The 27,787-nt window shown below is 39.7% G+C and overlaps 1 protein-coding gene across 1 annotated transcript in view; it reads right to left on the bottom strand.

Moving 5' to 3' along the window:
- The window catches only part of b3glcta (beta 3-glucosyltransferase a), an 89,101-nt gene that overhangs the window by 52,855 nt on the left and 8,459 nt on the right, over window positions 1–27,787 (bottom strand). The window contains exons 2-3 of the mRNA XM_049576600.1: window positions 23,625–23,668; window positions 6,252–6,291 (exon numbers count right to left, since the gene is read on the bottom strand). Of these exons, the coding sequence (XP_049432557.1) occupies window positions 6,252–6,291; window positions 23,625–23,668 (84 nt within the window). The remainder of the gene's footprint in view (window positions 1–6,251; window positions 6,292–23,624; window positions 23,669–27,787) is intronic.

Raw genomic sequence — 27,787 nt, 5'->3', positions numbered from 1 at the left:
ATCAGGAAGTCTGTAACCAGGCTGCCATGTTGAACAAAGTTGACTAAGGTACCAAGCACCACCCACCAGCCGGACTATCTGTCTTCTATTACAGGTAAACAGTACACTAAAATAAAGGGGTGTAACAATACACGTATTCATAGTGAACCGTTTGGTGCGAGGCTTTCTGTTAGGTACCCATTACAAACCGAACGATACGTCGAACTATCCTATTATATCTGGAAAATAAAATATTACAGCATAAACTGTGTTTAACATAATGTTATCAGTGCCACTGCACTCACCAAGGCAGCCCACATGACGTAACAGGCACCATGTTGTTTTCCCCTCTCAACTCGCAACCAAAACATTCTACTCCAGTGAGGCACAATGGGAGGCAGCTACGCTAAGGTAACTCATGGCAAGACGGTGAATGATGCCATCACCAGACCAGAAATGAAAGATCCTCCAATAACCCACAGGAGCCACTTTGGTTTTGCTGTGAGTTACGAGGGCGATGGTGAGAGAGAGTGGTGGATAAAAACACACTGAGCCAACGCATGAGCCACCACACAGCTACAGACTCTCCTTAGCAGCTGACCCAGTAGCACTGTAACATACATGACCCTCGAGCTGAAGTACGAGCTGCTGTGTGGCCACAGACTTTCTTTAGCAGCTAAGCCTGCAGCAAACACATGGCTGCACAGTACTAACCCCCCCTAATGAGGGAACAGGAGCTGTTGCACGGCTATTGCCAGAACAGGTAGTTGATTCAACCAGATAGACTAAAAGGTACATTAGTGACGGCTGTTTAGCTTGTGTTTATATGATTGTGGCATGCAGTGATGTTTAATCATGTATTTATTAGACTGAGAGCTTGTGGGATGTAGTGAACTCGATGCCGACATACAGTGGGTGAAAGAAACGTAGAAAAGTCAGTAGTAATGTAGTTTTTACATAGTAGGGAAAGGGGTTATGTTAAGGATGGCAGTGTGTCATCGAGCAGGCTTTTTGGCTCACCCAAAATATTTCTGGACACAGAATTGATGAAAAATTTAAACAGTGTAACTCCACAATTCAGTACCACACAATTATCAGCCTTTTCACATGTTCAGCAAGTATTTCCCAACATGTATAATGTGTATAAGAAATCACTGATTCTGTTTTACCCAGACCTTAACAAGCCCATTTCAGCAAGACTGTAATCCCTGCTTTGTACAAAAAACACAAGCCCAAATTATGTTACTTTTCATTCATTTAAAATTTTAACAATCAAGGAAATTTCTCTGGCATTTTTACTTTTTTGATGTATCAAAAACGTACCAAACCATGACACCACTGTATGGTATTGAACCGAACTGTGACTTTTTTTGTCACACCTCTACTTAAATCTTTCTGTAGACATTTGACACCGACAACGCTATAACAGAATCTTGATTCATATTTGATCAGCGTTGTCTAGTTTAACAGCTTGACCACAGTTCACAAGTAGTGACTGACATGATTGACAGCTGCTGTAGAGACTCCTTGGCTCTGATTGGTTGTTTTTGTTCACGTGCAGTTAGGCCAACATAAGTGCTTCAGGACAACAGAGTAGGCAAAGGTGGAATATGATTTTTTCGTCTCATTTAGTACTGTGATTATGGTGACAGTTTCAGCAAATATGGAAGATGTTATTGTTTTAATAAAAGTCACCAACTACAGCTTTAAATGTCTAAATTTAAAAGGTACAGAATATAAAATCAGCCTAATAGCAAAATAAGTAAAACATTACTGTGGTCCGGGTGAGTAGCCAACAGGGTTTTAGTCAAAACTGCCTTCTTTAGACATTGCATAAGAGATAAGAGCATCATTGCCTCACATCTACTTACTAAAAGAGCTGAGCTCGGCAGAGAAGACATCAAAATGTCTGAATCAGGATAAAACTTTAGACTTTCCTCAGTTCGTTAACAGCTTCTCCTGTCCAAATGCATTACTTCCATATACTGCACATGTATATACAGGATGTATGCTCTAAACCAGGAGTTAAAGAAAAAATTAGATCACAGGACATGATCTAAAACTATCTTTTATACTTAAAAAGTTAAATTGAAAAAGTTCTTTCCATGAATTATCATTCATTACTGTGACTCATCTACTGTGACACTGAAAATAAAACATCATTTCATCTATTGTTTTAGTTTGAACTTTGAACTCATGAGTCTGAAAATGAAGTGAATTGGCCAAATGGATTGGACTCGACAGCCAAAGGCTTTAGAAGACTTTTGTTATTATGTTTTTTGTGATGCTGCTGAATATAATGCTGTTTTGATACTCTTGAATATAAACCAATTTAGAGAAGAAGAAGAGAGAGATGGAGTTTTAGTGTAATATTTCTACATCTATGAGCTGAATTTAATGGCCAATTGAAGACGTGTTCCTCCATCAGCTAACATTTATGCTGGCGCTGTGAAGCTTCAAGAAAATGTGTGGGAAAACAGACATTTGTTGATTGTGCTGAAGGAGATTATGCTACATTCAGTTGGGACTTTGGGCCCTGGGCACTGATGGGGAATGTTTTCAGTGCTCATATTTTACCAAGCTATGCAGTTATGTATCTTTATACTGTGGCTGGTTTGAACATTTTTTTTTCCTAAGGCATTTTGGTAGGTGATGTTCGCCAAGGTTTCAGCTGTTGAGATGCAGTATGTTGCATTTTTAAACTAGAATTACTGCCCCACAGTTGTATGCCTCCACGAACCAGTCAAGTTTCTCATACGGTTTAAATCCATGTCTGTGAAAACATGGATGGCTCGCACACATCTTTACCCCGGCAGCACAGAAGATCTATACAACCAGCACAGTTTCAAGATGGACACCCATGATTCATGCCACCCATTCAGTATCTGATCAAATGTTTTTCCTTCTGTTCCTGAGTATGACGTTGAGTAATGGCCGCAAAGTGTTTTTGCAGAACATTTTGCTATCACTGTTAAGCCGACCTACTATAACCTTTTGGATATACAATATTATCTTGCAGCCAAAAACATGTTTGGGAGGTTACACTGACTTTAACCTTTGATCTCAACCACCAAATTCTAATCAGTTCGGCACTGAGTCCAAAGAGCGTTTGTGCCAAATTTGAAGAAATTCCCACAAGGTGTTCATGAGATACACAAGAATGAGATGGACGCAAGGTTACAGTAACCTTGACCTTTGACCACCTAAAATCTAATTAGTTCATTGCTGAGTCCAAGTGTTGTATGAGTCCAAGTAACGTTTGTGCCAAATTTGAAAAAATTCTTTCGAGACGTTTTTTTGAGATATTCTCGTTCACTAGAGTGGGACATATGTAAAGATGTACAGACGGACAGACAACCTGAAAACATAATGCCTCCAGCCATGGTTACTGTGGAAAAGAGGCATAAAAACAATACATGCTGCACAATATGGTGAGAGGACTCACGCTGCTTTTTATAATGTGATAATGTAGATGTGCATTGTATACAAACTGTTCATAATGCCTCATTTTATTCAGATTTAAATGAGATGTCACTGCATTTAGATTTGGCACCCTGTATTCTCTCTAAAGAATTATTGTATGAGAGATTCTGTCCAATATCTTCTAAAAGGTCACCAGCTCCTTTATATAAACAAACCGGTTATACCGTTTGATGTTAGCTGTATTGTTAAAACAACAGAAAGCCAGACTTTGCTTTACTCATCTTCTGAATTCCTGCCCACAAACAATATTCTCTGCAGGCGAGCGTAGCTTTTCTGGTGTGACAAAGGGAATTACTATGGCGGTGCCAGATAGTGAAGCTCCATTTTTCAGATAGCTGTCTGTTTGTATTTCCTCTCTGTGCTGAGGTGCCAAATGAGAGCATTATGAAGTTGCTTTTGTGTGCTTTTGCGTCTGTGGTGACCCAGTTGAATGAACAACAGGCAGAGGTCCAGAAAACTGGCTCCAAACTCCTCTGCAGGCTCCCGAAAATCACTCTCAGATGGTGATTGTATATGAGCCCCCTGTAGCATGAAAGGCATGCATGAGATCTTTTTATTTGCTCTGCTTCCTGGTTGCTGTCAAATTGATAAAGAGATGGGGCTATATTTATGAAAAAGTCTCAGGAACTCTGAAGATTACATTTTCAAGGCAGGCAACAGACAAGAGTCCCTTTACCAATTTAATTTAACAGCATTTGCTATTCAAATGTCACACTGTCCGACATATTTTATTTCAAAATCTACTTTTCAATATCATATCAAGTGATAATGTATTTCAATCCTTTGAGCATACTGTTAAAACTGGGAAATACTCAGTAATAGGTCATCCCTTTGAATGTCATCCAACATTACAAATCAGATCCTTTGATGCAGACTGATTCAAATACTGAACACAATAACAGAGACCAAAATATGACCTGTACTATGACAGCAGCTTTGAACATAGAGACAGCAGCAATATCTTTGATCTAGATGATTAAACATATTAGCAGATGTTTAATATATTCTGGTCTATAATAACAACTTACTTTGTTTATTTATTGTTGCCTGCAAATTACAGTGGCTATCTGGTGGAGGTTGCCGAATAAAGGGAAGACACCTTTGTGTTTGGGAGAGAGATTATAATAGAGTGTAGTATAGTATAGAGTATTAACTCTTACATAATAATTGTAGGGCACAACAGAAAGACAGCTGTACCGTATCTCTTTAGCTGTAATGATAAAACTGTGTATAAAATAATGAGACAATTCTAAAAACAGTAATGTAGTTTAGGGGTCAAATGTAAGATCCATGTGAAGATCAAACCTGGTATAAGACATTTACCCGGAAATTGAATTTATTCTAGTTTATTGGACAACATACATAAGAAAGAATATAAGAAACATTTCTTTGTACTGTTTGTTATTCTTGGTTTAAGCCTGTAGGGGATCATGCATTCTGTTGTGTGTGTGTGTGTGTGTGTGTGTGTGTGTGTGTGTGTGTGTGTGTGTGTGTGTGTGTGTGTCTGAAAACTACTAGACTTATCAGTCTAATATTTTGAGTGCACATTTATGACATTATGCTCAAGGACCTCTCGTGGTTGCGGTGATTCATAATTATTCAAAAACCTGTTTTATTGACTGTTTTATACCATCATTAAATGCTGACTTCACACTCCTTTTAACTGGCTGGCTGGCTGAAAATTAGCTCAGCTAAAAACAACAAACCTTATTGTCTGTTGCAGGCCTCATTTTGGCCTTTGTTCTGGCTCAAAAACTGGCATCCATGAAAAGGTTTCATCTCATTTTGAACCGGAGCATCTGCAGATTAGTTCCATACCTGATTTGTTATGATACACTAAAGTCAGGCATGATAGGAGATTAATTAGTCCCCGTGTCTGTTATCTTCCCAATCATCTTGACTGTAAGGGAGCAGAGAGGGACAATTCCAATTTATTATACAACTATGAGCTTTTAGCGGTCGGCTGCCAACCGGTTTCATTTGGTCCGGGCATGGTGTCTAACATACCGGGAGCATTTCGGAAGTGGAGCTTTTGTAGTAAGCAAGCAGTCTATGTAGTTAGCATGTTTTCTTTGTCCGTTTTAGTTGTAGTTATTGTTATTTCCTACTTTGTTGTGCAGCAGTTAATACCATTGAAAGTCCGGTTACGAGCATCATGGATCAAAGATTTGTGCCTGTGTTTCAGTTATTAAAAAACATCCATCCTCATAATTATATTGTACATATATTTCACATACAGTGCCACGAGCAGGAAAACTCGATCTGCTCTGCAACACGCTGTGGCTTTGTTAAAAATAGACAAGGCATGTATTCTCTAAAGCTTCTGGGATACTTCTGAAACGTGCTGCTGCGCGTCTGCTGAAGTAACAAGAATCGTCTGTAGTGGCCACGATCAGCTTGGGCGCCTGCCTTGCAGTGATCTACACACTACTGAGTGTACTTTTCTCGCTTTATATATACATTTTTCTATGAAATAGCACATGTAGGTTGGTTCCTTTTCATGACATTATTATAGCTGTTGCTAAATGGCACAAGCCCGCTGGGCTCCTATCTGTACCCTAATTATTTAATATGTACTGAGTAATTATAAAAGTCATTTATTTCAGGGTTCCTCCTCAATGCACATTTGTTATTCCTTATTCCTTGTGCTTTAATATTTCATTAGCACTCCACATGTACAAAATATTTCCCCTGTATTGTAATCTTAAGTGTTACCCATTTAATTTTTGCTTCTTTTTATAGTCTTACCTATTTTGCTACTACTGAAATTGGAAAGAAAAAAGACTTACCCAGTTGATTGTTGTGGATGACATGCATATCATCTTGACTCTGAAAGAACAGAAAGACTTCTTAATTACTACAGCAACAAAAAGATGTCAAAAACAAATCTTCAAATAATGACCTATATACATCCACTTTTGTGTTTTAACAAAAGATGCAGATACTGTCAGATACTGTCATACTGTGGCTTGTGTGAAGATGCTCCATTATCACTAAATACTCCATTTCATCTTACTAATCACTAATTAAGACTCAGTGATACTAAATATGGAAAGCCCTATGGGTTATTTGGAGAAATAATGGGTGATACCCCACGTCATTAGTCCTTCCTAATTGTGTGGGTTTGTGCCTGCAGCGTTTAAGCTCCGCGCATTCGGCTCAATTAAGGTGTTCAACACTGTTCCACCTCCAGAGCTGTCAGCACATAAGGCAGACTGTGGAGAGATGAGTAAATCAATCACAAGCTGAGCAAACTTTGAAGAGCTGTCTTTTACCTCCATCTTTCAGAGGAAATCTTTCAGTCTTGGGAGAAGGCGAGAACGTGCAAGTTCTGGCTGTTTCCAGAACTCTGGAGCGAGAGTGGCAGAGTATTAATAGATAATGACAAACCGAGGCCTGTTTTGATTTATGACTTCCTCTAGACTAACAATCATTTTACTGGCAAGCTGTTGCAGCCTTCAGAGAGCTTAACTAAGTCATAAATTCACTCTCAGTGGGTGTGGTGCAGTGGTTACAGGGAATCACAGTAGTTTTATGGCAGTTGTGGGAACAAGCCTATATGTAATCGGCTATCCCAGCACACTTGGAAGCCTAGCAATTTTCATAGTAGAGAACAACCTATTCATTTAGTCAGTTTCCACCCCATGAAGAGTTTCCTGCAACTGTCATGATAACACATCATTTATTTTTGGGAGGGCACATATATCCGGCATTTTTCTATCTTTCCAACTGTATTCATCAAATCCTGAACTGAGCATTTTTAACAAGCATCATGTGGGCACAAATATACAAGTAATAGTACAAAGTTCAACATATGCACAGCGATGCATTGTGCATATGTGAGGCTCTCTGTCTTCTCTAATTTTTTTCAGGTGATCAGAGTTAAAGGCAAATATATGCACAGGCAGACAAGATCATATCAGGGTGATTTAATTCAGTGGGTACAAGGCATCAACTTAATTGGACTCAGTAGCATTAGTCATGCCCGCAAGGTTTCTGTCTCATCTTATCACACACTACTCCTCTGAAATCATTTCCTCAGCTGAAGAGAGAGGGCACCTCAAGGAAAAAAACGCACCTCATAAGCCGGGAGAATCTGACTCGTTATCAGATAATTAGTCTTGTAAGATCTTTTCTACTTTTATCAATGTAGAAAAACACATCAAAGCAACAGGCAAATAGTCAAAAAACACATTTGAATGGATGCATATGGTAGTTGTGACAGAGGAGTGGCAGGTGGAAATTTTTCCAGTCTGTCTCTTCCAGCAAAACTCAACTACCGGGCAAAGCGGAAACAGAAAATCACTGCACTGTCGCTGTCAAACAAAATAAATCAGGACCTCCAGTGTGATGAATGAACTGGTCAATGAAACGTTACCAATTATATTGACTGTGTGTGCACCACTGTGTGTGTGTCTGTAATGTGTGAGTCCGCTACACGATTTACATGACCCTTCTGTTGATAAGACGTAATGTTTTATGACAGGTTTAAATGAAGCTTTAATGAGAAATCTTTGAATCTAACCGAAGTGTAGATACCCTGACGCTGTTTTATGTCAATTTATAATGTTCTGTGTATTTCAGGAGCTCTTTTGTAATGAGCTGTTTTAATATAGGCTGCGTTCAGTCCAAAGAAAGGCAGCCTCCTCATTCCTTTCAATTAGACCACTATTTTGGCACAGCACATCTCTCAACGCAGCTGCCTGCAGCGGAAAACACAGGGTCATCTGGCAAAAAAGTAAAACCTGGCTCAGCCTTTCCACAACACATCATCATCAAGCAAGGCATTGCTTTGGCCAGTCAGTTACATCCAAGTGCACATTCTTTGTTATGTAAATTACTGTTTTACAGTTATTCTTATTTTTGACCTGGTGATCACTTAGAAAGGGTAAAAGAATTGTTGTAGCGATGGTAAAAACCTGCCCTACAGTATTATAAACAACTGTGTAGTGATGTGTCGTCGGTTTAGCCTTCAAGCTCATTGATGCATCACTCAACCTGCAATTCTTGAATAAGACTTCTTCCTCTCATCTGGACCTATTTTTGAAGCTGAACATCTGCTTAAGATACCTGGATCAGAGTGTGGATACCCAACCCACACCAGGCTGAGTTCGGACACATATTTACAAATGATGTTAGATTTGGGCTTGGCCCACTGGATGTAGTGCTTTGTGCTTCGCTTCGCATCTGTTTCCTTGCTATCCATGCTAATCTTTCGGTTTGTTGTTAAACTGACACATGAAAATGGATGTGGCAGTGTAAAGAGGGTTGCCTGCAAGTTTAAGTGGCATCAGAGTGCAGTGTTTTTTTTTATGGTAGTAGCGTTGGGCTTGGGGAAGGTTCAGACAACTGTTCAAAAACAGAATGGGATAGGGTTGGACTCGGTTACTACACTCTCAGACTAGGATCTTGTCCTGACAGAAATATGCAGCCTGAGTTTCACTCTGACCTGGTATTTGTATTTATTTTTATGATTTCCTGTGTCTTACAGGATGACACTGCATTTATGACAGATCATTTACACGAAAGGTTGCAAGTCTCCAGTGTACTTTAGATTGAGATATCCTGAAATTCTATCAGATCATTTTTCTTTTTGGTTTGGATCATTGACAACATTCTCATATATTTATAAAGTACAACATGTAAAATGAAAAAAAAAAAAAAAAAAAGTGTGTTTTTACAATGCTGTGGTTAACATGGTTAGGTTTAGGCACAAAACCACTTGGTTATGGTTAGGAAAAGATCAGGTTTAGGCTTACAATACCCAGTTTTGAGGGCACATCTCAGCAGGAAAAGCAATGTCATGGTAAAAAAAAAAAAAAAAACAGCCGCTTGTGGTATGATCCCCCTATGCAATGGGTCACTACTAAACACTCACATCTGGTGCCTTAAAAAACAAAAAAAGACAAAAAAACCCACTGACAGGTCACTACAAAACATCCAGGTTTGGAGCCTAACCCCCAAATTCCACCAGATGTGTGTTGGTTGCGTCTGCGCTCCGGAGCGGCAGCGGAGCCGATATATTTCAATTCTAGTCAATGTGTGTGCTTCCGCCGGCTGCGTTCCGGCTCTGTCACAGCTTCGGCGCTCTGGAGCCCTCCGCAACAGATACGTAGGACTTCTATTTCTGCCGGACGCCGGAGCACAACGCAGCAATTCAGCACAGAGCAGGTCGTGCGGGGCAGGAAGTCGTGTACAGAAACAAAATAAAACATCCCGTTAATTTTCAAAATAAAATACACAGTTTTCACGGTGGATCATATTTCCCTGCACTACACCTTGAAAACGTCATAATGGGCAGAGTCAGGCCTGAAGTCAACAGGTCAGAGGTTTTCAGATGTCATTTCACCCCGTTGACACCATGGACGAGGAGCTGTTAATCATGGAGGTGCACCAAGATGTCTTCCTACTACTCCTCTGGTTTTGTGGTTCTGTCTATAGAAACTACATCTTGTTATATCGCGCGATTATGCATGAATTCACGAGATCTCGTGGGTCCTTGTGGCTCCCGCTGTCCGGCGGAGCTGCACCGCTCCGCACAGCAAACGCAGCCGGTGGGTGTTGACGGATGGTGGAGCATGCAGCGGATTATCAGCACAGCCGTTCCGCAATGGACATGCATCCCGTGGAATTCCGGCGTAAAAGGCAGCTGTAAAAACACTGATGTGTTGCTACAAAACACCCATGTTTAGAGCCTAAAAAGCCACTACAATAAATAAATAAATGAAACGACAACTCGCTACAAAACACCCATGTTTGGAGCATTAAACGCCGCTAGAAAAAATTACAGGTTGCTACAAAACCTTTGTTTAAAGGCTAAAATAAACACTGAAAAAAAAGATGCAGACAGGTCACTACAAAACACCCACATTAAGAGCCTTAAAAGCCACTGGAAAAACATGAGGTGGCTACAAAACATTAAAAAAAAAAAAAAAAAAACACTCAAAAACACAAGCTAACAAAACCCCGACACTTTGCTACCAACCACCCACGTTTAAAGCCTAAAAAGATACTGGACTGACACCGATGGTCGTTACAGAACACCCATGGTTGGAGCCTAAAAAGCTGATGGTATCTCGCAATGACGCACCAAAACACAACCAGTTTTGTTGTTAGTTGGAGCTCAAACGGTGGTCTGCGGTGGTCTGCAGCTTGGAGGTATCTTGCCTACGCACACGCCATCTACCATCCCCCTCACCTCCTGATAACAAAGTCAGCTCATGTTGGGTACTACGTCACTTGTGAAATGTTGATATGATACGCATGAAATATGCAAATGTAACATGTTAGTGGCTTGTAGAAATGTACACTACCAACATTTTCTTCTGGAGGCTGGGCGGCAAAAAGTTAGCTATTGGACCTTTAACAAAATACCATTTTAAATCCTGCTCCTTGGTCACACTTCAAAAAAATCCCTGCAGTTGAGTGACACGAAGGCTACAAATCTTTCTCCAGTAAATGATCCAATATTCTGCGGAAGAGTGAACTCAGATCAGGTCTAACATCATTTTCACTAATACCGAGAAATGAATTATTCCCAGCTCACAGAACTCTGCTCCTTTTGGCCTTCTATGCTTCTGCACACAGGTAACACTCTCCTTAATCCCATCTGACAGGAGGCTGTCAGCCATTTGCAGCTGGATTCAGACACCCATAGGTGTTTAAAAGGAATTGCTATGAGTTTACACCTGCTATCTGAAGGGGTTAGTTTCACTGTGCCTTGAGCGCTTTTGGTCTGTGGCATCTCAGCACTGATGCAGACAGACAGAAAGATTGTGCCACATGTAGTTTAACCTCGGAACAATGGCAGTACAGCGACTAAGGTTTTCCCGGCTGAGGTGCACATGCGTAAACTCCTCGAGAACAATGGTCAACCCACTTGATGTGATTGTTATGTAATCAAGGACACCCGCAAAGACAACCCTTTGAGCCCTGCCTTTGATTTGGAGGCTCTTCACATACATATACAGCAGAGCTCCTGCCCCCTGCTACATCCCTCAATCCCGAGGGCACACATGCTCCACTGCTGTGAGTGACCCGTCAGGTCCCATTAGCTTTCTCTTCAGTGATGGGAAGTATGATTCAAGGTTGCAGGATTGTCTGAATTTTGACATGAGAGAGGGAAAATGTGTGATGTTTACAGAAGCTGGCTGTCTAGAAACACTATGAGCACCTATCATACCTAAGGGGTTGAACACTGTTATTCGTGTTTTACCCTCCACATTTACATTAACTGAGGAACAAAATGACGTGTCGGTGAAGTGCAAATTGTCAGCTTCATTTTGAGGATTCTTCCAGATCTATTGAGCGGTTTAAGAATTAAAACCCCTTCTATATCCCTCCTCCATGTCAGGCTGCCAAAGGAACTGACAGATTAAAATTGCATTCAATAGTCATTTTTCATAGACAAGCTAAAGCTCTTAATGTGTGATGACTTAATGACTTGGAACGTCTGCTGCCTTTGAACATCAGCAGGCTATTCTTGACAGATTTTCTTCACAGCCTTTTCTCTGCATTTTGTTGACTTCAATTGGAAATTAAGAGAAAACAACTGTTTATCAGTCCAGGGGATAAACATTCAACACTGACAAGTTAGACTGTTAACTTGCTCTTGGTGATTCTAACCATTAACCCCATGACGTACACGGTAATATGCCCAACAGTAACTATTAGAAGTGAATGAACAATGACCTTGGTAACTGACCGTACATGATGGTCTGCCCACTGCTGGTTACTGTTGCTTAGCCTCTGAAGCCTCGCTTTGACTTCTGTTGTCACATACCGTGCAGATTACAAAGATTACATTAGCAGATTTACCACTTAAAATTTGTAGTTAATTTTGAAACAGTGCATCCTTGATTAGATATGCAGGCAGACAAAAGCAGGCTTTTCATTTCTAGACTGTCGATTTCATTGGCTGAAATGAAAATCATTGCTGCCAAATTCTATTAGATGTGGCAGGCTGGCTAACAAAGCTTCTTTAATTAGTTTAATTTAGTTTAGTTTTTTATGTTTCTAGCAGACTCATTTAAAACAGGAGTCTTGTAAAAGTGGTCTTGAATATGCACTTGATAGCTATGTGCAGTACAATATATTATGTTTTAGCAGTGACGCAGTAATATAATGCGTTACCAACAGGATTTCGGGTAATATTGTGACATTTACAGTGTCACATAATGTATTACCACCCCGAATTAGCTGTTTATTGCTTCCATTTTTCATTCATCCACACTGATCCACTTCTGCATGAATTCAGCAAACGTAACACTATCTCTGGTAATGTTGGTGAGGGCTGCTGGAATGCAAACTTCCCCAAATACAATATAGAAGCTAAACTAGCTTGCAAGGCAGCCTATCAATTTTTATGTGCATAGGTGTAAGACCAAATATACAAATTATAGGAAAAAATGAATAGAATTTAATAAAACAAGTCCTTACTTTGCCACTCAGTCCAACTACTTAAACTTATCAAATCAAAATAATTCAAATGCTGTCTTACAAAGGTGCACGTAAGTTATCATATGAAGTGTGCACAGAGCACAAGCTGAGACAGTCACAGAGCTCGCTGAAGTGTGCACTGCTACATCCTGCAGGCCACACCCATCTGTGCGAAATACTAAATCTCTCATTGCAGAACGTTAGAGCAGATGAACACACTATCTTTTTTTTTGTTAAAGATATTTTTTGGGTGTTTTAGCCTTTAATTGATCAGCTTAAGCATGAAGGGGGAGAGAGCGAGAGGGAAGGACATGCAGCAAAGGGCCACAGGCTGGAGTTGAACCCGGGCCACTGCGGCAACAGCCTTGTACATGGGGCGCCTGCTCTACCACTAAGCCACCGATGCCCCATGAACACACTATCTTATCCATACTTTACTCTCATGCTTGTGTTTTTGGAAAAGCTAAGGACTTTAGCGAACGGTCAATTACAACTTCTACCTAAATTTTGAGTCCTATCAAGAATGGTCAAATATATAAACGCATAAACGTGATATATAATGGACTCTGTAATTAAACACAGATGAGGTAATCAAACCTCAGGGGAATCCTTAACAGATTCACTTGATGTAGATTTGTTCTACATGTCATGAGTCACTGTATCCTCAGAAGCATAGAGCAGAGGGAGATATAGAGCTCAACTCATTTTTATTGTGCAGATAACAAAACAAAAACAAATAGCACAGTAATTATATGCATCCTTTTAAGGTAACCTGTAGGCTAATTAAATTTGATGCTGTGTTTTTGTAATGAGAGGGTATCCATAGCAGCAAGCATCACCCTAGCCCCAGGAAATGATGTAGCACTGAGCACTGAAGGAGGGCACTACGACCCATCTAAATGATCTTATATGTATATTTCTATGTGTGTGTAGCATATTTCATTGTGGAACTCTGTGTTGTAAAATGACAAATAAAGGAACCTTATAAATTACTTTAAATGACACAATTTTCATTTTAGCTACCCCTCAAACAAAAGACATACAGACAGTCAGAGACAACAACACACACATACAATGGATTTGATTTAGAGCCAGTGTATTGGCTTCATTAGTACTCTGGAATATAGACGACAGACTGAGCGACTAACGTTAGTGCATTTCAATTTCAAATTTGCAAGGTAATGTAATTAGCAGGATAAAATACAATCGCCTGAATATTTATCTCCTGCAAGCCTGGTTTAATCTACAGCCTCACAATTCTGTTGCACCAGAAGAGGTTTGTGATCTGGAGATACGAGGCGAATCTTTGCTGTCCAGAGTGTATTAAATAAGATTAAAAGTTTGCCAGGATCCTGATTTCTACGCTTATTTTCTTAAGTACAGTTTTGGTTAGTTCTTGTGTAGTAGGTGCACCTGCTGCACTGAATTATTCCTCCTCTAAAATGTTTAAGCTGCCCTTTGACTCTAAATGTGTTACCTGGATGAGCAAACCTAGAATGATAGCAGTTTTCTTGGACAGAGTCTGTGGTATATTTTCTCAATTTCTGTAAAAACAACAACACTACTTCTCTTTTTCTCGGGTCCACATGTTTCAGTATCAATACAGCTCTCTTGTGTGTTATTCTGTGAAGTTGATGATTTAGAATTTGACATTTTTCATCCATTATGTTACTATCTCCCACACAGTAAAAGTGTTCAACAGGGGCACTCTCACTTAGTTAGAAGACTGTACGCAGAGGGACTCAGCTTTGTTTTTCTAAGCAGTGGAGAAACTGTTGCCAACAGAGGCGACCAGACCGCACAAAATTGTTGACAATGGTCCAAATCTGGTTGCCTGGGGCAACGGGGCAACTGTTACTGTCAAGCCCTGCTGTGTAAGTTATTTAGGGTCACAGTATGCTCCCTGGCCTCTACATGAGATGGCTGATGGATATTTTTGACTGGATTTTAATTATAACACTTAGAAAAAACATTTCTCCAGTATTGTGGCTTCTTTGCTGCAAGTGTGGCTTATCTGAGGTGGGTCAAAGGATTTCAAAAGGACACTGATTGCTATGAAGTGCTATGGCAATCCAAAACCTGCGTCTATACATGATCACAGTCTAACTCAAAAGAAACAAATAAGCAAACACTCATTAATGTAACTTTAATGAGATGGTACAGTTCGTGGAAAATAGCAAGGAAATGCAAGAAGTTGTTTCAAAAGTTTTTTTGTTTTTTTATAATCAATGGTGGTTAGTGTCTTACAAACAGAAAAACAAATCATTTAAGTTTGATTACCGGAGGAAATTAAATAGCTTTTTGGCTGCTACAGCACACATATCTGCTTTGTAATTAAATAACTTTGTTTTAATTACAATTAGTTTGTTTTAAATAACTTGAACTAAAATACCTTTGAGAAAAAAAACAACCTGAAACCAGAAGGGATGGATTTCTATTCTATATTTTGTGGCTTCATGATACCATTCTGATTTCCATCTGCGTAGGTGGAGGCATTACATGCAGAGTTATATGCAAGTCTTTCATGAAACAGTAATGTCAGAGTGCTATTATAAGCAGAGGAGACGTTCACCCTAAACCAGATAGCAGCCAAGATAGTAAGTTGACCTTGTGTCCTTCCTTTTAATAAGAGAAACATATGCAAAAAAAGAAAAAAAAAAAAAAGAAAACTAGAATTACTGCCTACGCACACCAGTCAAGTTGCAATTACAGTTTACATCCATGTCTGTCCAAACTCATATGTAGCCATTACAGTTGGCAATGCTGCAAATATGAATGTTGATGCAAAGCAGCTAAATATTCTAGAACATAGATGCTTCACACACGTCCTCAACCCTGGCAGCACTGAGGATCTATATTATCATCACAGTTTCAAGGGGGATACCCCAGATTAGAGTCACCAAAAGAGAGATTGGTATGATAATAGGGGTGGGAATCACCACCCCATGATATGACATTATCACGATACTGAGGTCATGATATGATATTATTGTGATATCAAAAGTATTGTAATATGCTGAGTATTCCGGTAAAATATATATTGCGATATATTGCGATTTATCTTTTCTTTTTCCAATTGTGAATTATTTCCCCAGTTTTACCTCATTAGATAAAGTTTTCAGTCTGTTCATCTGACTTAATCTTTATTGCAGCAAAATGTGATTCAAAGCAGATAGACACCGTCATAAAACCGGAAATGCTGCATACACCTGACAAACTGAACTGTTAGCACATTAAACGCGAGAACATGACACTTCACATGCAGTTATCCCGCTAACTGAATGACAGCACCCATGTTAGAAGCGCATTACAACCACAATTCACCATTCTTGTCCTGCAATTTGCAGGAGGTCTGTAATGTTTGCTCCAGTGTGACTTTCATGTACTGCTTTCGTGTACATGAGGCAGCAGTCGCCAGTCCTCTGTGAGATAATGTGCCGTTACAGTCACATATGAATTAGTCTCGCCACCAGACAATCAGAGATCTCCGCCTTCTGATAGTCTGGGGACACTCCTTTCTAAAGTGTGTTTAACACACTGGCGAAAACGGCTGGCAACAAAGCAACGCCTCTTGCATTTTTGAAAAGGACACGCCTTCTCGGAAATGTGCGCTCCCCCTTTTCTCGTCTGCAAGGAAACAAACACACAGAGAGCTTGACAATGGATGTCGAGAGATTAAACTCCGTTTTATCAAACGTGTGCTCATTCATTCATTCATCTTCTAACCGCTTCATCCTCTTGAGGGTCGCAGGGGGGCTGGAGCCTATCCCAGCTGACATCGGGCAAGAGGCAGGGTACACCCTGGACAGGTCGCCAGACTATCGCAGGGCTGACACATAGAGACAAACAACCATTCACGCTCACATTCACACCTACGGACAATTTAGAGTTACCAATTAACCTAGTCCCCAATCTGCATGTCTTTGGACTGTGGGAGGAAGCCGGAGCGCCCGGAGAGAACCCACGCTGACATGGGGAGAACATGCAAACTCCACACAGAAGGGCTCCCACGCCCGGGATCGAACCGGCAACCCTCTTGCTGTGAGGCGAGAGTGCTAACCACCACACCACCGTGCCGCCCGTGTGCTCATCCGTGAAGAAAATATTTTTTTTCCAGCGGATTTCTTAGTTACAACATGATTGAGCTAACTGGAGTAGTTTCATGTCGTATCCGACAACGGGAGGCTTTTAACAGATGACGTCCTGATGTTAGCTTTGCTGCTGCTGTTAGCTGTCCCTGTCAGCTGCAGCCACTGATGCTTTCTAGACATTGTGATTTCCCAAAACTGAATAAATACCACACACTGCAACACAAAACTGCTTTGCTAGCTCAATCATGTTGTAACTAAGATATCCGCTGGAAAAGATATTTTTTTCACGAACCGTTTAACGAGTTATTACCTATTACAGACACCGCTAACGGCTAACAGGGCTAACAGCTAACAGTTAGCCCAGCTAAACATGCACACAGAAATAGTAATGTTTGTTCAATCATTGTGTTTATAGACTTTACAAACATCGATTAGTCTAAACGGTGATACAGTGATGTGAAAAATGTGAAATATAGCTCTGCTGCTTTTCTACCCGGACGGATGAGTCATGGCCTTGTAAAAGATTATGTTTGTTTCTTTTAGTTGGCGAGAATGTGTCGCCGCAAACGCGACAAACATCCATTTACTTTGACATCGTTTTCTGCGAGTATGGCTGAGCCATTTTGTACCGTTACACGTGTTTCTAGTGGGACTATGTTTACAAGCACAAGAGTTCAGCAAGCGATCAAAGCACCACCCTGCAGATTTACTATTGGTTCTGCAACATAGGGAGTTTTTTTAAACTCTGAAATTGTATCCGCCCATCTAAACACAAAATCGGGGAGAAAGTCATCAGTCTTTAGTTAAGCAAAGCGTCTGACTTGTGAGTCTACATATGAATTGACCTTGAAATCAATGCAACCCTTAGATTCCTTGACTGCATGCTTCTTTTTCTGTAGAGCTTGGGTACATCTGTGCCAGTGAGAAAACAGTGGGACTGGGTTCCAGCGTTTTTAGCATGAAACAAAAACTTTTGTTTTCAACAACACTGTATGGACACAGATCTTCGCACATGAAGTATATGATAGCCTGTGTCATTTCCTTTGCTTTCTCAGAGTTGGATGGTAGTTTTGTCAAGCTAAGTGTGTCCAGTGTTGGTTGATTTTTTGGCAGAGTGGGATTAGCATTAGTTTGGCCGTCAGCGGTTAACGCTATCTCTGGATGGTGGAGTGTGAGCAGAGGCCTCATGTTCGTAGTATTCCTTAAGTACTTTCATATGACACTGCTTGCCAATCGCACATGTCATTGCGAAGTCCTCCTTTCATTTCACAACAAAAAAATCCAAGGTAAGTCCAGATGATTGATTTAAATGCCAACGACACATTTCTGATTTCTTGATCCGGTGCCTCCATCTTTGTTTTGATAAACTCACTGCCAAGTGTTGCTGACTGAGACTTCTGCTGAGCTCACCAGACAAAAAAAAAAGGAAGCAAAAAAAAAAAAAAACCTCAGCACCATCTAGTGAACCGATAAGCAATTGATTTAATTATTCTATTAATTATTATTCTTTTTTCCACCACCCCTATAAGACACCACATTAATGAAAATGTGACAGACTTGAGATCACAGTGACACTGACCTTTGACCAGTGACTACCATGATCTTATCAGTTCACTATTGAGTCCAAGTGGATGTTTGTGCCAAATTTGAAGAAATTCCTTTGAGAAGTTCTTGAGATATTGAGCTCAGGACAGACAGACAAACCCAAAAAAAATTATGTCTCCGGCCACAGCTGTCGCCAGCGTGGAGGCATAAAAAGCGCTGACATTTTTCTGACCACATAAAGGGACTAAATGTGATTTCATTCAAAGTTTATTATTTTACTCTACTAAGAGTACTTTGAGAAACTGTCAGATAATCCTCTAGGTATTTATAAGTACCACAGGTTTTGTCCCAATAATTTGGTTCCAGAAAAAGATAATGTTAATGGATGCAGGTTAGTGTGTGCCACCTGGCAAACTGTTGATAATCACAGTTTTTGTGCAGTTGCAGTGGGACCTCCAGGTGCATGTTGGCAGCATTCATGCAGATTTGTAATAACAGAAAAAGGAATCTCGTCATTGCAGAGGAGTTGAGGCAATGATTCAGACAGCAGTCTCACACACCTCCTCTTGAGTTTGATTTTCTTACAACTGCCCAAGGTAAAGAGATGCTTCAGATAAAGAAAAGCTCTTTTGCATGTAGTGACAGCCTTTTAAGCAGCATGGATGACAGTTTAAACACAAATCTTCACAAAATGATGTTTGGCAGAAATCACGACAACCTGCAAACAACAGAGAAGACATTATTGTCCAATCAGACATGATGAGTTTAATTGAGTGTGTCATTAAGGAAGGCAGCATCTCTTTTCCTTCAAGGCTGGTCATTATGTCAGCTATGAAGTGGCATTTGGGACTGAGTGCAATCTGCACCAACATGAAGATCTATTCTCAAAAAACAAAGGGTGGCAGATAAGAAGTGCTTATGTCTCCTATCTGGGTTGTAAATGTGCTGTTCCTGTCACCTCCTGCACAGCCTTAAGATGAACCTGAGAAAATGTTTGTATTATGTAACTATGTTACGCTACATTTAAAGCTGGAAAACACAAGAAATAACTAAATGACTCACAGAGATCAGCACTTTCAATTACTTCTGCTGTACTGGCTGTGTTCTTTTGTATGTTGAATGACTGGTTGTTGCTTTTTCCCCACATCTAGGAACAACGCCTGAAGCAAAGTTGCCCCTTTTAGAATAACACTTCCTGCTTGGGCCCTGGAATTTCTTGTGTCCTCGTGTCTCGAGAAGACTCGAATGGTGGCAAAGTGACAGGAACATTAACAAGTTGAAAATACTCGTTGGCTTTGCAGGACCCTCAGCAGGAAGTTGGTGAATAATTTCTCACATGGTGTCGTCCTCCTGCATCCTCACACTGCTCTGAGTCCTCTGAGTGCACAAGATCAAGGCACTTCTGCTTACATTAGCAAACTTGTAGTACAGTGGTTGTTTATGAAGCCCCGAAGCGGCAGATAATCACGGTACCTGTGCTTGCCTCTGCCAACTACTCCAAGTCATTCTAAGTTCAAAACAATGCCAGTCATCAGAGGCTTCAGGCCATCTTCAAAGGAGTAAGGAGGATGCTAGAACTTGTTCTGTATGCAAGCTGTGGACTGTGTTCAAAGACAACTACTTAAAATGACACTTTAATGTTTATTGCTGCAACCATGTTTCCTGCTTTACATATCATAAGCCTTTTGTAAATGTTAGATTACTACTATATTGATCAAAGCAGAGCATGTCACTTTTTCATATCCTGAAAGAGACGATCATCTGTTCCTCCACCGTAAGGGGTCAAACAATAAGCCATGGGTTGCAGAATCACACTGCAAATGTATGTTGTTGGAAGTGTGATACTACTTGGCTGTTGCTACTTTGCATTCTGAGATCAGCATTACCGGTATCACACACACACACTACTGGAGCCCCTGCAGATTTAGCCAGATTTTAATCGTGATGGGATGAGCCCAGCTGTTTGAAGTCAGATGGGGAATCCTCTCTTAGTCAGTGCCAGATCTTCTATGCTGACCACTATCGCAAAGATCATGTGAAAAAAGGCTCAGATCAAATAGTAGTTTAAAGGCTAACACTGATGGTTAGATATACAACATAGTTTACATCTCTGTCAACCATTTTCCATAGCATACTACAATCTCATCTTCTCAGAAGCCAGGTAGATAAACTACATATTCATTACTATTAATTGATTCTTTAAATGATTAGATTCTTTTCTCCCACAAATATGCAACTGGTAAACAGCATTGCCATTTAATCAAAATAAAAGTCAACAAAAATTGCTGCCTCATGGTTGTATACCTTGGGAACCAGTCGAATTGCAGTTACAGTTTACATCAGTGTCTATCCATACTATACTATATATGAAGCCATGAAAGTTGACAATATTATAAATATCGATGTTGGTGCAAAGAAGCTACATATTTCAGAACATGAGTCCTTCACACACATCTTCAACTGAGAAGGACAGAAGATCTGTGCAACTAGTACAGTGTCAAGATTGACTACCATAATGAGAGTCACCAATTCAGTATCCGAACAAATGTCTCGCCCGTTTTGTTAAGGCACAGTAACCTTGACCAATAAACTCTAATTAGTACACAGTTGAGTCCAAGTGGATGTTTGTGCCAAATTTGAGTAAATGTTTATGAACAACTCTGCATTGCTGAAAGAAATATCAATCATGTTTGATGTGTTTAACAAGTGAGTTACCGCTGTTGTGCACCCAAGTTCCTGAAATATCTAGCACCAACTAAAAGGAAAATATCTTTGTTAACATGGATCAGTGAGCCAAAGGAAATTGTTTTGCATTTGATATGTCCAAAACACACACACAAAAATATAAATATATATTTTTTTGATCTGAAAGTTTACAGATGTATATGCACTTAGAATTCTAGATTTGTTGCTACAAAACTGTTTTAAGCTACACTGAGAAAAAGGTCCCACATACAGCACACTCTGTTAGAAAGTCAATAATTTTCTGTGGAAAGAGCGATAACTAATTGCTTTATTAGGCAACTGGTTTTCTTTTGAAATAATAAATCAAGCGTGTTAACTTTAGAGTCCACTCATTAATAAGCATGTGTTGCAAAATGTTGTCTACAGTATGTAAATGACTGCCTGGCCTCTCACCACATCTTTCCATAACTAAACTAGAGCGCCTCCCTGACCTACAAATTTGTATTCCTCTCTAATTTGTTAATGTTGTTCTTCGGCTCAGGAGATCTAAAAAGGGGGCAACAACCTGGTTTCCACTTTGCAGGTGGGCTCAGTGAGGAAAAACACACTACAAATATCACTGATGACAACAAATGTCTGATACAAGGTGCAAAACACACTTTGGCCCTGCTCTCTGACTGGGAAACACCTGTCAAAACAGTGATTTTTTTATAAATTCAAATGCGTTGCGAATGCATTAAGACACACAGGGCATGTTTAGAAAGCGAAGGAGACGAACTGCTGCTGTGGTCCCGTGGTAACTAGGCAACACCCCCATGAGCTCTGCAAAACACTAGCAGCCACTTGCCAGGGTCAAGAAGGGAGGAGAAGACAGAAAAACACATTTTTCTGATGCTTTTCTTAGACATTTATGGCTAAGTATAGATGGATTGTAACAATTTGGACAAAAATGAACTCCATAAAACAGTTTCTCAGCTTTTATAATGTCTTTTTTTTCCACCACATTAGACATGACTTTTATTCCTGATTTCCATTGTTGAAAAAACAGTGCTCTTTTCATTCCTTTAATGGGTTTCTTCTCCTGAATGAATGCCATTTAATTCTTTGCTTAATGCTTTATCACTCTGACAGGCAGCTGTCCCTAATCATTCTTTTATGGGGAAAAAACCCAGAGATTGCGTGAGACTGTGCTTTGACTGATTATCCTTTCTTAAAAGGCACACTGATAATGTGGCACAATTATTTTCGGGTAGAAAACAGACTTGGGCAAACTTTTTTGCTCAAATTAGATGCCAATATCCCTGTGTGCAATCTAACAGAATATCAATTGTTCCAGGACGGGTTTTTTTGTACTTAGATTACACTGGAGCATGGGCGGATCATGAGATAACGGGCCCCTGGGCACAGACATGCAGAAGGCCCCACCACTTCTCCTACACAGGAACGTTTTGTGTCTTTTCTTGGTTGTTCTGTGTCTCTGTGGTAATATAGTAACCTTTTTATTCATTTTGTGTCTCTTTGAGAGCATTTTGTGTTTGATTGTGGTAATTTTGTGTCTTTTTTGGTGGATTTGCGTCATTTTTAGTCGTCATGTATCTCTTAAAAATAGTTTTGTGTCTTTTTTGGTTGTTCTGTGTATAATGTTGTTTTGCCCCTTTCTTTTCAGTTCCTTTGTCTCTTTGTGTGTTTTTTGTCACTCTTCGTAGTTATTTTGTGTCTCTTCGTGGTCTGTTTGTGTCTTTTTGAAGTCAATGTAACATTTGATGGTCATTATGTGTTAATTTGAGTAACATTTTGTGGATGAATGCCAAGGGGGGCTGACACTCTGGGCCTGTGCCCGGTTGGCTCGTTCAGTAATCCATCCATGCACTGGAGGTTCAGTTGATGATAATTGCTACCTAACATCATTTACAACAACATGAGAAAAATTAAAAAGTGACAAAGCAAAAAGGGTGTAACTCTCTCTGCAGGGAAAGAAGAGGCTGAGAGTGAGACAGTAATTTCCCATTTCAGTGATGCTAAGCACCTCTGCCAGGAGACTTACTGTCAACATCTTCTCACACCAATGAGAAGTAGAGCAACTGAACATGTTAATTATTTATCGAGCAGCAACTGCAGACTTAGAAAATGCAACAGCAAGAAAATCATCTCGCACTTGAGGAAAGAGTGAATGGATTTGCACTGCGGAGCAAATTAAGCTTCCGATCTTGAGGGCAATAATCAATCCATTTGAAAGAAAACCACGGTCGTTAATTTCAGTTGGTCAGGTAATTAAGGCTTTAATAGAGGTGAGGAGACTGGCAAATGAATGATTAACACTAATTATCAAGAAACTAGCAGAAGCGCAAGAGTTCATCTGCACACAGGAAATAAAGTATCACATGCATCAACTGTTTTTCTTACCTGTGAGCCTTTTCCTGAGCTGCCAGCAGAAAAGTTGATATGAACTGTAAGAACAGAAAGAGAAAAATGATATTTTTTAGACAATGACACAAACAGCAATGAATCCTTTTGAAATGAACCATAAACCGTCTCCTTTTTTTTCTGCAGGCTATCCAAAAGCTGGCGTATACAGGCAGAACCAATCAAAATACCCTGCTTTAGGTTATTATATCTGAAAAATAAAATTTTAAAGATAACTCACAGCCTAATTCCTCCGTGCTGAGTCTATGTTGGATCTCTGAGAGCACCATTCATCTATTTGAGTTTATAATTAGAGCCCAGAGTGCTTCTATCCAATTACATTGCCATCGATTCTGAGACGAGAAAATCTTCTCAGAAAGATTCCCAGGATTTCAAATCAATACTTCAAAAACAGCAGTGTCTCTGAGAATGAATTTATACAGCCGTTTATATCAAATCAGCCTGCACTCCAACATCAGTCAGCTTTAAATCTGACTTTAATTAGGTGACGGAACCTAGAAAGAGTTAAAGTTCTTCTCCTGACTCGCTGCAGCAGCCATTAGAGGGCAACTGAGAGTGTTGATTAAAACCTAAGAGCAACAACATTTTCAAGGAACAATCCAGCTGAAGTAGCTACTGTAGTGTAATATCACACACTCACACTCACACGCACACACACACACACACACACACACACACACACACACACAAAGTCCAATATAAAAGGTATACATTTCTGAAGACAGATACAATCTCTCTGACTTTGCTTTCATGACCCAATCTGTGGCAATTTGGTCAGATATTAATTCCATTGCAAGGGAACCCTCGTCTTAAATTATTCAAAGAGCTGATTTAACTTCAAAACACTTCAGTGTGTAAAGCCTGAAGTAAAGCCACCAGTTCAGAACAAACGAACAGTGTAATGAACCTAATTATTTTAGTCATGAAAGCACCAAAAAACAACAAAGGATGCAAGCCAATTTTCACACAGTCCAAATCTGCCACCCAAGCCAAAGGATTTTTTTTAAAGTTCCTTTGAAAGAGAAGACATGGTCCATGTAGGGCTGCAACCGTATGATAGTTTAACAATACCTAATATCGCAGTTTCACGGTATTACAGAATTATTATCATTATTAGTCAGAATGACCTTTAAGAAATTAAAACTGAAGGGTTATTTTTGTCTAAACAAACATTCTACAACCATATTTGACACTTAAACACATTTTTAATGGAAATATATATAATTCTGTCCAGTTGCATTTTTTTCAGTATCATAGAAAAGCAATTATACATGGTATGATAACCGTCAATTTTAATATCATGGTTTAACTTGAAACCGATATACCGCTGCAACCCTAATAAAATTTCTTTAACAGGAGCAAAAGAAACAAACAAACAAAACACAATGAGACAATAATTACATCTACAATCTTTGCTGATTTTCACAAAAATATACACAGTGATTTCAAAGGAGAGTGGAACTGATTTTTACAACATTTGCTTATTATTTTGAGAGGACACTGTTCACTGCAGTTTACAATTAATAAAGTGGTTTTGTGTTGGCGGCAACTCAAGGTATGCTTTCAAACATGCCTCCAATAAAGAAAGTCACACAAAACATGACAAGATTTCTGCTGATCCCTTATATCACCCAGAGTCCTTGGAAATAATGAAAAATAAACACACACACAAAAAAAATCAATGCTTCTGCACCAAATAGCATCTTAAAGGAATGCTTCACCCACAAAATGACCATCTATAGTAGTCATGCCGCTTGAATTTGTGAAGACAACATTGTTTTTCTCGTATGCCTCTACAGAAAATGGCAAACATTGATCTATCGTTTGATTGGGAACCATGTGAAACAACAGCAAAACATCATCAAAACATCAGTATACAAACTCTCACACACCTCATGCAGTATAACTCATTTATACTTCCCAAACACATGCATTTTCACTAAAACCTTACAATTTCAAACTTCTCTCTTTTTTTGCAAAAATGCATATGTTTGAGAAGTACTGAGCTGTTGTGTGAGAGTTTATAAATGGATGTTCTGATATAATTTTTATGTTGTTATACATGGTCATCAAACAATCAATATGTTTGCTGTTTTGAGTGAAGGCATGCAAGAAGTTTTCTTCATGAATTCAAGGTAACACAGCATGACTAATTGATTTACAAATGTTCATATTGTAGGTAAAGTATTCCTTTCATCAAATTTCAGCTGTGATTTTTGCCTCAATTTTCACCTATTATATAATACTACAAGTAATAACATAAATATGATATTGTTAATTAATATAATTGATGACTGAACAAACCATCAAACTTAACTTCTGGACAAACGTGGACAAGAAGTCATAAAAGGGCTCAGAATAGTGTAAGGTCTGAGCAACTACAGCTCCATGGCAACTGGGGAAATGCTTTTCTGATGACCACATATGTTTTTGGGCGTTTTAGCTTTAATTGATAGGACGGCTGTAGTTGACCAGGAACAGTGGGAGAGAGAGGGGGAATGACACTCAGCAAAGCCCAAGCTGCTACATATACGGGGTGCACACTCTTCCAGGTAAACTAGAGGTCACCCCCACAGGATATGGTTGTTGGACCTTGAGCTGAGACTGTCGAGAAGGCACCATGCCATGTCAAGGTTTTTTATTTTCATTTATTTACAGTTATAAACTTGTTTTCTATCAACTGCCCCTTTACAAAGGTGTCTTCTATCTCTTCTATACAGAATATTATGGCTCCTAAAGAAGAAAAGCCTTTGCTTGCTGATAAAGCAGCACTAAATGTAAGAAAAGTAATACCAATTTGCATTAAACTTCTTTTTTTTTAATCAGCAACAAAAAAGCAAGCTGAACCAAACTCAGGCTGAAACACATTATTATCTAATGTCCATGGATCCTAATTGCCATGTGAAGTTCACAAACATAAAATCGGATTCAGCAAATCATGAGCTCCGCAGAGCGAGTAGAACGACTACACTGTCATCTGGCATCCCAGTTTCGGTCAGTATTAAAAATGCAACATTTGGCGTGAAACGAGCCTTCCTACAGGAATATGTTCATAATCCTTCCCGCTACAGCTGCTCAAACTTCCCATCTTTTCATGGCTCACCCTGGAGAGGGAGAGGCAGAGACACACGGAGAGGAGTGGGAGAGGGAGAGGGGGTGTAACTCCCTACACAGTGTCAGGAGTGCTGATGGGAGCACCTCCATCTCATCGCCTTCTCAGCCTGCATAATCAACTCTGTTGTTGTCAACCATGTTTTCAATTGAGACGCACTGAGGGGAACTTACTTGCTTTGATTTTAGAAACACTGCAAATCACTCTACATGCTGGAAGCTCTGAATGGCTTCGCTGAAGGCTTTTCAACATGCTTCTCAATTTACATTGTCTTTGTAATAAAAGCAGATGTCCAATGCAATTAGCCAGGAAGCACTGTGCAAAGAAAATATGCATAATGGCTCCATACTTTACAGGACGACAATTCCTCTTTGTTGGAGGTGAACAGATCTGCCAGGAGTCATTTCCTTGTCTAAAATGTTAAAAATCTTGAGAGATTTATAGTAATTAAGCGATGATTTGCTTGTTTGACAATTGGTTGGTGTTTGACTGAACTCTCCACTTCATCCAGGATTTAATGGGTACAGCGGGAGTGGAAATAAATGGAAACACCACATGAAAGTACTTTGAAGTAACTAAATCACATTAACAAAGGCTGCTATGCAGGTGTATTATATTAACTTGAATGCTAATTAGCAGCCAGTGTCAGCTTTAAAAGGGCTCTGATAATCACCACGTCCATGTCTGAGTGCTCAAAGCAAAACGAGACAACCAAAGGCTTCCAAAGAGGCTGAATAGTGAAGAGTCTGAACTGCAGCTGCACCGGGCCTGAAAAACAAAGTTATTTAATCTGGCAAAGACAATAAAGCCTCAAATCACGTTAGCTTCACAATGCTGATATTTATGGGGGGGCTGCCATCCACACCACTGCACAAACATCCCAAAGCTGAGGGCCATTAAACGTGAATTCAGCTCTTACCAACCCCTCCTAAAACCATAGACAGCAGCTCCCAGCACTGGAGTTCATACAAAAAAAAATGGCATAGAGTGGCTGGTGAGGACATTCAAACATTCCGCACTGAGAGATAAA

Source organism: Epinephelus fuscoguttatus, linkage group LG5 (genome assembly GCF_011397635.1).
Source record: "Epinephelus fuscoguttatus linkage group LG5, E.fuscoguttatus.final_Chr_v1".
In the NCBI taxonomy this organism is placed as follows: domain Eukaryota; kingdom Metazoa; phylum Chordata; class Actinopteri; order Perciformes; family Serranidae; genus Epinephelus; species Epinephelus fuscoguttatus.
This window is presented reverse-complemented; position numbering and strand designations above follow the sequence as displayed.